Here is a 12,772-nt window from a genome sequence, read left to right on the forward strand (position 1 = left end):
GTCCCTCTCTTCCTGCCCTTTGGGATCACCTCCCAAATAAACTGCTTGCACAACTGCTTTTGTCTCATGCTCTGCCTTTGGGGGAACCCTGGCTAAGACAGAACTCAAATGTCACTTCCTCAGGGAGGCCTTCAAGGACCCCACTCCCTCCCATCATAAGTGAGGCACCTATTGTCTGCTCTCACTTATATGCCCCTGAACTTGTCGTGTGTGTGTGTGTGTGTGTGTGTGTGTGTGTGTGTGTGTGTGAGAAAATAACTTTTAACTAGCTTCGAGGTATGTAGTTAGACATTGTCAACATTTTTTCTTTTCAGTACTTGGTATAACTAATGATGAGTTGACTAACTTTTGTAGGTAAATAATAAAATGTTAACTATTTTTATTTAATTCTAAAATCCCAAGTTATACACAGAAGCACTGAGGATCAAACATAAACACCCACAAGTCAGCAGTGGTGCATGCAGCTGCCTCTTGCAACAAGACTTGGCAGTCCGACAGTATGACTTTGCATGCATTGAGAGCACACAGCATAGAGCCTTCAAACCGGCTGGCTCTGTGATAGGACTGAAAGAGAAGGAGCCGGTGGAGGTAGCAAGCATGACTCCTTAGATGAATGAACTCTGAATGTGCACAGCTCAGCCTTTTCCCTCTGACTGCCAAACACTTCTAGAGCTCTAAGCTGGGATATATTGTGCTTTATTCTATTGTTAACCAAGATGGTCAGATTACTGAAGAACCTGTAGTCTCCCTCCCTTGCAATTATTCTCCTAGGAGAAAATAATTCTCCAAATCTCCCCTGAACATGTATTTTTCAGTTACTTTGAGTTTCGTTTGTAAGCCTGGAAGACTTTTGCCGAATACACCTTCTTACCTCAGAGCTTGGAATGCAGTTATTCAATTTTTTTTAAGTTTTTAATGTTTATTTATTTTTGAGAGAGAGAAAGAACAAGTGAGCAAGGGGCAGAGAGAGGAAGACACAGAATCTGAAGTAGGTTCTAGGCTCTGAGCTATCAAAACAGAGCCCAATGCAGGGCTCAAACCCACGAACCAGGAGATCATGACCTGAGCCAAAGTCGGACGCTCAACCAACTGAGCCACCCAGGTGCCCCAGTTATAAAAGATTTTTGACAAGTACCCATTGAGGACACTAATTGACTCAACTTCTGTCACTCCCGCTTGTCTCATGAGGATCTGGGCCACACAGAGGACTAACCTCTGTTTTTAGTGTTATATTCTGTTTGCAGTGAGTGGTCTTCATGACTGCACAGTTCAGTAGTTTCTCTGTGAACAAAAACAAAACTGGCCTATTATTATGCATTTGTTTAGAATTATATTTTGGAGATAGTCACAGAGGTATGTTTTATTCTAGCAATCAGGAAACTTGTGGGAAAGGGAAAGAATATAGAAGGGAAGTTGGAGAGAAGAAATATCATCAAGGATTATTCTGACTATGCATCCCAGGTCTATGGGCCTTTGTCTCGCCTTGGTCGTTTCCCTGATAACAACTCAGAGGACTTTGTAGTAAAAAACCACTATCTCAACACCTATGAAGGTAAGATGTTTACATGATAACAAGTCTAGTATAAGAGGAGTATTAGATTAAAGTACTAGAAGATAAAGAAGTATTGGATTAAAGGCTAAACAACAAGTAAAAATATTTTCAAGAAATAGCAATGAACACATTCAATATTATTAATATGAGTTCATACAAACCAATAAAAACTGCTAAGACTCAAATAAATGGATATACTATATAACAGTGTATCAATGCTTAGCTACTAAACATTTAAACTTGTTCAGTGTCACTAATAAAGTTATACAAAAATGAAACTGAAAAAGCTTTTATATCAGATTTTCAAAGCAAACAAGAAATATATAACGAAATCAGCCCTTTAAGAAGTGCTAGAAAACTAGTGGGCAAGGAAATGGATAACCAGGGGATAAATTCATAGAGCTGTACCTCTTATAAAGTCCAAGAGAAGCTTATTTAGATTATTTAAATTTTAGTTGACAAGTTGAAGCATCATGTATATGGCCAAGATCATGAGTTGATGGTCACACTCTTGAACTTGTGTCTCTGGCTGATCATCTCCAGAGCAGAATAAGATAAATTTGTGTACATCTACTTTAGAATGATGATCCCATGTATCGTATGACCATTAATTTTCTCTTGATTATTATCGTAGAATTTACTAAATTTTTGTAGGGAAATATTTTATTAGAATGGATTCTCATTTTACAATCTTAAGTCACTGAGAACATGAGTTAATTATGCAGAAATTTGCTTTACGTTTTGGGTCCACTCCAATTATGTGGGCTCTACCTCATCAATAATTCTAAATGAAACCACTTGGCAAATAGCTCCTAAAACTAACAATACGCTTTCAAAATGCTAAATTTAATCACCAAATACTAAAAAACATGTACTTCTTTCCTGTAGGATTAGTTGAACTTGAGTCATGTCTCCCAGATTTTGTGACACAACCCCGAATCAGACCTCCAAAGCCAAAAGTCACTACCACGAAAGCTGGTTTTCTCAAGAGGGCAGCAAGAATGGACCATGAGTTGGCAGAGGTTCATAAGGTATAATAATCCTTATTCATAGACAAGATGCTTCTAGTGGGACTTTTGCAGTGAAATACTATACCTCCAAAATTGCAATGTCCAGTAGTTCTCAACACATAATTCTACATTTTTTCTCCTCCCTAGATTTTTCTCTTCTGGAAGTTGCCTCTGCTATGCTGAATGAATATGCTTCTTTTCCTCATTTCAAACTGTAGGAAAATCTCTTGGAGGTTGTTCTCCAATTTCTTGGCGGAAGTCATGTTACTTCCTAAAAGTGGTTCTGACTTTGGATCTCCATAATATCTGAGACTACGTTGAGGCGTAGCAACTTTCTAGTGTTAGGAATTACTGCTGGTTTTAATAGTGTACTAGGCCTCATTTTCTCCCTTTTAGATTTGTTACCAGGGTAACAGGGAGTCACATTCAAGGCCTCTCTGTTCTAGTTTAAAGCTCAACTAAATGAGAAAGTGCAATGGTTGTCCCCGTGAAACAAGTACAGAGGAGCCACCAGCTGTGCTTCCCATGTGTTAATTGGACTGTAGGTGTATAGACTCTAGAATTCGTGGTTTATGATAGTGCTGCTCAGTCTTTAGCAGGCATCAGAATCACCCAGAGGGCTTGTTAAAACACGTGTTGCTGGGCCCAACCGCAAAGTTTCTGATTGAGTAGGTCAGAAGTGGGGCTGGAGTATTTGCATTTGTTACAAGTTTCCAGGTAATGCTGATCTGTAGGAACTACACTGAGACTCTCTGGTCCACGACATAATCTCCCCACTGGTCCACCTATGTTTGTTCAGTTGGTTTTGGTAATGGAATAAGAATCCATGGGAGCCCATACTCACTATAAAAATTAGGACCTTAACAGTAATTCATGTGTATTTATGTGGTTCTTCCCACCTCATCCCCCTGTCTCCATTTACCCATTTGAACTCTGCATTCATTATTCTCTCACTTTCTGTAAGATGTGTTAGTAGATACTTTTTGTTAGGGTGTGGAAGTTCTCTTCTGTTCCTAATTTACTGAAGCTTTTAATCATGTGTTCATGTTGTATTTTGTCACATGTTTCAGCTGTATCTATTGAGATAATTATATATTTTTCTTTTTAAAATTATTATTATAATAAGGAACATTTATAGTTGCCTTTTTTTTTTAAACAAACATTAACCTATCCTTACATACTGGGGATGAGCCTAACCTGGTCAAGGTGTTTTATCTTACTTTTAATACATTGTTGGATTTGATTTACTAGTTTATTTTTCAGAATTTTGATTCTATATCTGTGAGTGAAATGGCCTTACTTTTCTTTCTCATTTTGATTCTGTACAGTATTGGTGTCAGAGTTATACAGGTCTTCTTAAGTGACTGCAGAGTATTCCTTCTTCTCTACTTCTGAAAAGAGTTTAAGCTTAAGATGATCTGTTTCTTCAGTTTGGTAGAATTATTATCTGAGATGTTACCTTCATGGGAAAGCTTTCACCACTCCTTCATTTCTGTACTATTTACAGATCTTTCTGCATTGTTTTGGTAAATTACATTCTTTACAAGGTCCATTTCACCTAACTTTTCAAATTTTTTTGGCATACGTTGATAGTATTATTTTATAATCTTCTTAGCGTTTATCTATAACCGTGCCTACTTTTTCAGTCATAATATTATTTATTTGTGCTTTAACTCTTTTTTCTTATTCAGCTTTACTGGAGGCTTATTAATTTTCTTGGTATTGTTCTTCCAAGGAAGGAACCTCCAAATTTGTTGATTTTCTTTACTATAGATATTTTATCAATTGTATTAACTCCCATTCATATTATGTCTTTCTCTCTTCTTTCTTTTTGCTTTGTAGTTCTTTTCCTAACTTAAAGTAGGCATGTAGCTCATTAATTTTCAGGCACTCATCAGTTTTATAAAGTATTTAAGGCTAAACATTTCCTTCAAAACACTGATTTTGGTATATTTCATTAGTTTTGATATGAAGTGTTTATTAGTATCTAACTTTTTAAAAACATCTGTTATGGTTTTTGCTCCTGTGAGTATTTAAGTTTTTAAACTTCCAAATATGCAGGAATTTTAACTCGTTTTTGAAGTAACTTCTAACTCATTTGCTCTATGGTCAGGAATCCCTATTCTTTGAAATTTAGTGAGGCTTGTCTTGTGAACTAGTATATGAGTTTACATATAAAATAATCTAAGTCCACCTTCAAGTAATATTATCACTTTCCAAACAGTGCATTTCCCTTATAGCAGATTATTCCCAGTTCCTCCCTATAGTCCCTGTGGCATTGTAGTCGTTCACTTCACTGATCCATAGGCTATAATCACCCAATACATTTTTACTATCATTGCTTTAACAGTTATATTTTGGATCAATTAAAAATAAGAAAAAATAGTTTAATTTACCTTCATTTATTCTTTCTGTGCCACTGTTCCTTTCTTTATAGAAATGCAAGTTTCTGACCAATGTCATTTTTCTCCTGCCTGGAGAACTTGTTTTACCATTTATTACAGGACAGGTCTCCTGGCAAAGAACTCCTTCAGTTTTTGTCTGTCTCAAGAAGTCTTCGTTTCTCTTTTATGATTTTTTTTTAGATATAATTCAATACCATAAAATTCACCCTTTTAAAATATACAATTCAGTTGTTTTTAGTATGCTCACAAGATTGTTCAACCATAACCATTATCTAATTCCAGAACATTCTTATTATCCCAAAAGAAACCCCATATCGATTAGCAGTCACTCCCAATTACCCTCTTCCCCATAGCCCCTGGCAACCACTAATCTTTCAATTTATGGATTTGCCTATTCTGAACATTTCATATAAATGAAATCACACAATGTATGGCCTTTTGTGTCTGGTTTCTTTAACTTAGCATAATGTTTTCAAAGTTCATCCATGTTGTAGTAGGTCTCAGTACCTCATTACTTTCTGTGACTATATGATATTCCATTGTGTGGATGTGTTACAATTTGTTTATCTGCTCATCAGTTGATAGAAATTTGAGTTGTTTCTCCTTTTTATCTAAGCAATGCTGCTGTGCACATTTGTGTACAGATTTTTGAGTGACATAAGTTTTTCAGTTCTCCTGGCTTTAGATCTAGGAATGGAGTTACTGGATCACATAGTAACTATGTTTTACTTTTTGAGGAACTGCCAGACTGTTTCAGAAGTGGTTGCACTGTTTTACATCCCTACCAGGAATGTATAAGGATTCTGATTTCTCCATATCTTTGCCATCACTTGTGACTGCCCATCTTTTTATTATAGCCATCCTAGTGTGTGTGAGGTGGTATGTCACTGTGGTTTCAGTTTGCTTTTGTCTAATGATTAATGAATTATAGCATCTTTCATGTGCCTTTCATTTGTATATCTTTTTTGGAGAAATGTCTATTCAGATTCCTTGCTCATTTTTTAATTGGGTTGTCTTTTAATTGTTTATTATAGACATTACTTTTAATGTCTATTGTTGAGGTATAGGAGTTCTGTATATATTCTGAGGCCTACCCTTATCAGATAAATGATTTGCAGATTTTCCTCCTATTCTGTGGGATGTCTTTTTACTTTCTTGATAGTATCCTTTGAAGCAGTTAAGTATAAAATTGTGATCTTTTCACTTTTGGATAATGATTTCACTGAGTATAGAATTCTAGGTTGGTGGGGTTTCCTCCCCCAACACTTCAAAGATTTCACTCCATTCTCTTCTTGCATGGATGGTTTCTGACTAGAATTCCACTATAATTTTTATCTTTGTTTTTCAGTAGCTAAGGTGTTTTTTCCTCTGGCTTCTTTCAGATTTCTTTCTTTGTCTTTGGTTTTCTCTAATTTAAATACTATATGCCTGTGGTGTTTGTGTGCGTGTGTGTGTTTAAGGTATGTGTCTTTCATGGCGTTTTTTTAAGCTTTCTGGATCTGTAGGTTGGTGTTTGTCATTAATTTAGCAAAGTTTCCAGCCATTATTATTCCAAATATTTATTCTGCATTCTCTTTCTTCTCCATCTCGCATTCCAGTTGCACTCATTACTCCTTTTGATATTGTCTCATAGTTCTTGGATGTTTTGTTGTATTTATTTGTTTGTTTCTCTTTGCATTTCAGGTTGAGTTTTTATTGACCTATCTTTAAATTCCTGGATTCTTTTTTTTTTTTTTTATAGCTATGTGGAGTTTACTGATGAGCCATTGATGGCATTCTTCATTTCTATTATAGTGTTTTGATTTCTAGCCTTTCCTTTTGATTCTTTGAGTTTCTGTCTCTATTTACATTACTCATCTGTTCTTGCATGTCATCTACCTTTTCCATTAGAGCCTTTAACATAATATTGATCATTGTTATCTTAAATTTTCTGTCTGATAATTCCAACATTTATGTCCTATCTGAATCTGGTTCTGATAATTGCTTTCTCTCTTTAGACTGTGTTTTTGTGGGGTTTTTTTTCCCCCTTTCCTTTGGAATACCTTTTAATGTTTTTGATAGCCAGACCTCTTTTATCAAGCAATAAGAACTGAAGTAAATAGGCATAATGTGGGATTTATTCTAATCTGGCTAGACATTGGGCTGTGTTTAATGTTTGTTGTAGCTGATGGGGTCATAGGATTCACATTATTTTATTGTCCTTGTTTTTATATGTCCTTTTGGATTTGGGATGAGATGCCATTGTATGGAGTCTGTTAGTTTAGAATATTGGTTTGAATTGAAGAGAATCACTAAATATCAGGCTTATGTCCAGACAGTGTATCTGCTTTTAGTCTTATGGCTAACATTATTTTGAGAATTCAGAATCATAGAAACATGAAGGTACAGGTGGTATAAGGTTTAAAAAATACTTTATGGGCTATGTCACAGTAATCATGGAAGAAAAATATCTAGAATGGCATAAAAGAATTTCCACAGCACAATATTTTCAGGCTATTCTTGGTAGTAATTTAGGTTGGAATATATTTTTGAAGATTTGTCAAATTACTTACATCTTAAAGTAGGTTAAAAGAGTGTAACAATCAGTTCTTTCTTTCATTTATGAAAACTATGGATTAAACTCAGTTGCCTAGCCAGTTTGTCTTTTAAGCAGGTTAAAATGTATTGTTTGGTAAGAGCATTTCCTTGATATTCTCATATTCATTCATGTTCCTTTCTCTCTCCCTGGGAACTTTATTTTTCAAGACAATGATAAGACTGAGATTGAAGAAATTCTCAAATATTTTTGTTAGTTTTATTATAATTTTGATTGGACTTCTTGACCAAAGATTTTTAATTGTAAAAATCCAATTGCTTTTTTTCAAAATTTAAGTGATTTTTTTCTTTCTTTTCTCTCATATTTAGAATTTATTTATTGACTGGGAAAAATATCCACATAGTTCAAAATTCAGGAGTTCTATGAGAGAATTAAATGTAAACCTTCTATCCCTGTCTCCCAGCTATGCGGTTCCAAGTATCTTTTTAAACTTTTTTTTACACAAATGTTAGTATATAATACACATGGTTTTGTCTGTGCTTTTATTATTTAATATATCTTGGAGATCATCCCATAATTACGTTACATTATTTTTTGCATGATATATCATTGCTTAAATGTGCCATATTTAACCAATCCCCTCTTGTTATTTATATTGTCTCAAGTTTTTTGTATTAAAAGTAATACTGCATTGAGTAATCTTGTTTGTATATAATTCGGTACATGTGTGAACATATCTAGAAGAAAATTCTTAGACATGGAATTGCTGGCCCACAATATGCCTGCATTTATAGTTTTGATGGATATTGACAAATTTCTTGCATAAATGATGTACTAATTGCTGCAGTGTATGTGAGTGCCTGTTTTCCCAGATCGATACCAACATATTATGAATGACTGGTTTTAAAGTGGTTTCATGTGGTGCTATTTAGGGCCTATCACTGAAGAGATGCCTGTGTTTAGAATTATTATTTTTTTGATTGCTGTTGCTTTTATTGAGTCAGTAGTTGTGGTTATTGTAAAGCTGTTATATATATATATATCTTGTGTCAGTTTTATTTTGTAGAAACTCAGAGGTTCTATTTCAACCACAGTAATTTCATATGGTTTCAAATTTTACTCAATTTGCATATTTTTACTAATTTCAAGTTTTGGCTTTGTGCTTGTTTTATCACTTCTGTATGTTTTCTGTGGGAAAACTAATGTAAAAATTATGTGGTGAAAAATGTGATTCTATTATTTTATTCTTGAGAGACAGAGACAGCATGTGAGTTGGGGAGGGGCAGCGAGAGGGAGACACAGAATCCGAAGCAGGCTCCAGGCTCTGAGCTGTCAGCACAGAGCCCAATGCGGGTCTTGAACTCACAAGCTGTGAGATCATGACCTGAGCCGAAGTCGGATGCTTAACTGACTGAGCCACCCAGGAGCCCCAGAAAAATGTGATTCTAAAGTATGATTTTTAAATGACAGAGATTAGAATTTTTGATACTTTTAAGTTAAAAGTATCCCCTCCTGTGGCTGAATATAGAACCAGTGAACAAAATCCTATGTTACATATAATTTGGGGGACTTTTGGTGATCAAAAGTAAAACAAATAAAACGTATGTTGAAATCAGAACACACACACTGTTTCACAAGGAAACAAGTTCATTTTCAAGAATCATGATGTGCAGGCCTTCACTGCCAAAGGAAAGCTCCTCACTTTGAGACAGTTGCCCTTGAATGCTCCTCAATTCCCCTATAGCAACAAAACATCAAATATTTCCATCATTTATGGCACAGGGAAATTTTCTATTGCCCAGGCACTTATTCTAAACAGATAATAGGCTCTTGTGAAAGAATAGGAGTTGGGGTTTTGTTTGCATACATACGAGAGAACCTTTTAAAATCTCAAAAAAAAAAAAAAATTTAAGTCCTCCAAATCTTTGATTAAAATGGATAAACCTAGAATATGTGCCATGTTTATCCAGTGGTTAGTTGATCTTTAGGAATATCATAACATCCCTTGGGTCACAGAAGCACCTGGGTTTGGACTTTCTCAAACTGTCCAAGCATAACCATAGAGAAGATAATTTCTGATTGATCTTCAGAACTATGGACTAGATCTGGTAGTGGAAGAAAATACAAAGGTAAAGAATGACACTACTTGGTGTTATTATTCTAGGCAATATTGGATAAGAAGAATAAAGTTCTTGAACCAAAGAAACTTCTGCGCTTTCTTCAAAGAAAGTCACTACCTCAACCTCGCCTTCCAACTCCAACTTTGGAAATGAGTTCCAATGTAAGTTTGAAATTTGATTTGAAATGCTAAATTCAGTATTGCTGTCTGTTCTTAGACAGTTTGAGTTAAAAACAAACCTAATTTAACAGGGTTACCTTCTCAAGATATGACTTATATGGCATTTATTCTTATGATTCAAACATCAAACACACACGAATAAGCACAACAAAATCTTTCCAAGAAAAATAGGCATCAGAAGGTAATCCTCATGTATGTCAAATAAAAAAAGAAGATTGAATGATGATCAGTTACTGTAACCATCTTGCCCACATGGGGAGGTGGCTGATGACAGCTGGTGTCAGAGAGGAGTGAAGTGCCAGAGATGTCATGAGGACAGGTTGGCTTCTGAGGTAGGACTGGCTCAAAGAGGTCACCTTGACCAGAGTCATACCTCACCTTCGTAGATCTCCAAACTCTGTTTGGGTGAGGTACCAGAGTCAGTCAGGATTTAGGACTGACTCAGACTAGACAGCCCCCACCTCCAAGAAACTGCTAGAGATGCCACAATCCAAACGTCCTGCTTGACCGAAGGATAACTGCCTGGTAGATGCCTGGTAGATGACCTCTTAGCAGGTCAGCCCATCATCTCCCAGGATAGGGCAGTTCTCACAAGAAGCCAGATTGTACTGAGAAGGTTGCCAGAGGGAGGGGAGTTGACAGGAGATCTCATTAGGGCTTCTGATGGGTCACCTGCGTGGAGGAACTGCCAGGATGTGCTTCTGGACATCCCCTTTGCTAGACTTTATGCCAATCACTCCCTGTGGTTAACACATTGTCTTTCACATGTGTGAATGCTATTGATTTCTGTTGCTTTCTTTTGCATGTAGAGGCACCTTAATTAGATTTGCAGACTCTGCTTTCTGCTTTTGACACAGTTATTTAAGGTGATTTTTGTAGATGGCTAATCTTGTCCATTCTGATTTTACCAGCTTATCTAAATTCTTGTGAGAAACACCTTACTCTAGACTCTGACACAAACTAGCTTTATTCCTTGTCTACTCTTGATCAAACATGAAAAAACTATTGCAAAAGGGATGGTGTAAGCAATACTTGTTGCTTCAAGAAAGATTTTGCTGGAAAGGAGTATAGAAAAATGAAAATGGCTTAAATTGTAGGGATAGCATGAATTTTTTGCTGTTGATATGATTTGTAATGATGTCTTATCATTATAAAAGAATGAATTTTAACAATCCAGTAGCATTTAAAATACTATATGTTCAATGAGAGTATAGACCTCATTTATTTCTCTTTAAGTCTCTGGCATCTAGCACAGTCCCTTTTGCTTGATCTGAGTCTTCAAAAAATATTTCGTGCTGACTGCTGCTCTTCTCAAGCTGCTTGGTTCTCACTTTGTTCTTTTAGGAAGAAGAAGATATAGAGATGGCTGTGATCTACCTTCAAAAGTTACTCCGGGGAAGAGTCGTTCAGAACACGGTGTGTAGGGTCCAACCACTGGTCCTGTGCTTCTCCTTTGAGGATGGATTTATAGAACGCATATGTGCTTGGTTCCTTGGGGTGAATTCCTTCTGGCACCCTGCTGTCCTCTGGAACTCTATACTCTCAAGTTACCTACCCATTCCCTTCTGTTCCAGTTTGTCCAAGTGGGTGGCACAGTGTCAAAGAGAGAAAGGACCTGCTTGCTGTTGGTCACAGTTGTAACCAGGGCAAAGTGAAATTAATATCTTCCTTAGAATTGCTAAATCCAGCCATTTTCCTACCTAAATTTTGACTTTTTAAAAAAGTTTATTTAATCTCTACACCCAACATAGGGCTTGAACTCATTGACCCCAAGATCAAGAGTTGCATGCTTTTCCAACTAAGTCAGTGGGTGCCTCTGAATTTTTACTATTAAGGCATCACAAACCAAGTGGATTCCCTAATTTTCCACAAAGTCATAATTATTTGAGTTGGCATATAGCTAGCAACACCTGAATAATAAATAGCAAAGTAATAATAACTACAGTTTTAAAGCCATAGTATAAGCTCACATTATATTTTCTTTGCTTTATTTATATCATCTCTCTTTTTTTCTATCAGTTGCCCCATTTTACAGGCAAGTGATTTGAGTCTGAGATTATGTTAACTGCTAGCAAATTCAACTCTGGTCTTCCTGACTATAAAGCCTTCACCACATTATTTGTACAAACATACTTCACTTTTAAAGTGGACTAATATAAAGCACCAGCAAAAAATTTTTTTCTCCTCACACAGCTATAACTCATAAGAGACTCAGTTATAATTAGTAAGTCTGGGAAGCTGGGTGAGCATCTTGTGTTGAGCATTATTCTTTACTCTCTTTGAAAATTTCCCCGGAAAAATGTCACAGCTGACTCCGTATTACAAACCAGGGGCAGATCTCTTGGAAAAGAAAACATGGCTATGAAAAATACCATCCTCAGGCATCTTAGGGAGGGAGCACAGAAAATGAGGGGGAAGGTTCTAGTTTCCTTTTTTTTTAATTTTTTATGTTAGAGTGTGTGTGTGTGTGTGTGTGTGTGTGTGTGTGTGCATGCATGTGCACAAATGCATGCTCAAGTTGGGGAGGGTCAGAGAGAGAGAGAGAGAGAGAGAGAGAGAGAATCCCAAGTAGACTCCATGCCCAGTGCAGGGCCTCACTCAGGGCTCAGTCTCACAACTGTGAGATCATGACCTGAGCCGAAATCAAGAGTTGGACACTTAACCAACTGAGCCACCCAGGCACTCCAGTTCTAGTTTCTTAATATGACTCCTGTAGTAACCACCTTGTCTTCGAGAGACATTTTAAGAAACTGAGTGAACAACTGATAACTGAGCTCTTTCTCTACCTGAGCAGCTGGAGGTGTAGAAAAGGGAGCTGACCTCTAGCTCTCTGGAGCACCCCTGCCCTGTGGTCCCAGAACGCAGGACTGAACCCACTGTTCACAAGTGCCTCACCAGTCCCTGGATGAGTCCTGATGTGTTGCACAAGGGACGTTAATTGCAAGTCTCTTTTTTATTTGATTTGATACA

General features: G+C 36.5%; 1 protein-coding gene across 5 annotated transcripts in view; it reads left to right on the forward strand.

Moving 5' to 3' along the window:
* CFAP91 (cilia and flagella associated protein 91) overlaps window positions 1-12,772 on the forward strand; it is an 85,549-nt gene that overhangs the window by 49,856 nt on the left and 22,921 nt on the right. For all 5 annotated transcript variants that reach the window (XM_042956014.1, XM_042956012.1, XM_042956015.1 and 2 more), the window contains exons 9-12: window positions 1,370-1,552; window positions 2,441-2,583; window positions 9,668-9,784; window positions 11,147-11,218. In XM_042956014.1, coding sequence (XP_042811948.1) covers window positions 1,370-1,552; window positions 2,441-2,583; window positions 9,668-9,784; window positions 11,147-11,218 — 515 coding nt within the window. The remainder of the gene's footprint in view (window positions 1-1,369; window positions 1,553-2,440; window positions 2,584-9,667; window positions 9,785-11,146; window positions 11,219-12,772) is intronic.

This window comes from Panthera leo, chromosome C2, assembly GCF_018350215.1.
Source record: "Panthera leo isolate Ple1 chromosome C2, P.leo_Ple1_pat1.1, whole genome shotgun sequence".
Taxonomy (NCBI): domain Eukaryota; kingdom Metazoa; phylum Chordata; class Mammalia; order Carnivora; family Felidae; genus Panthera; species Panthera leo.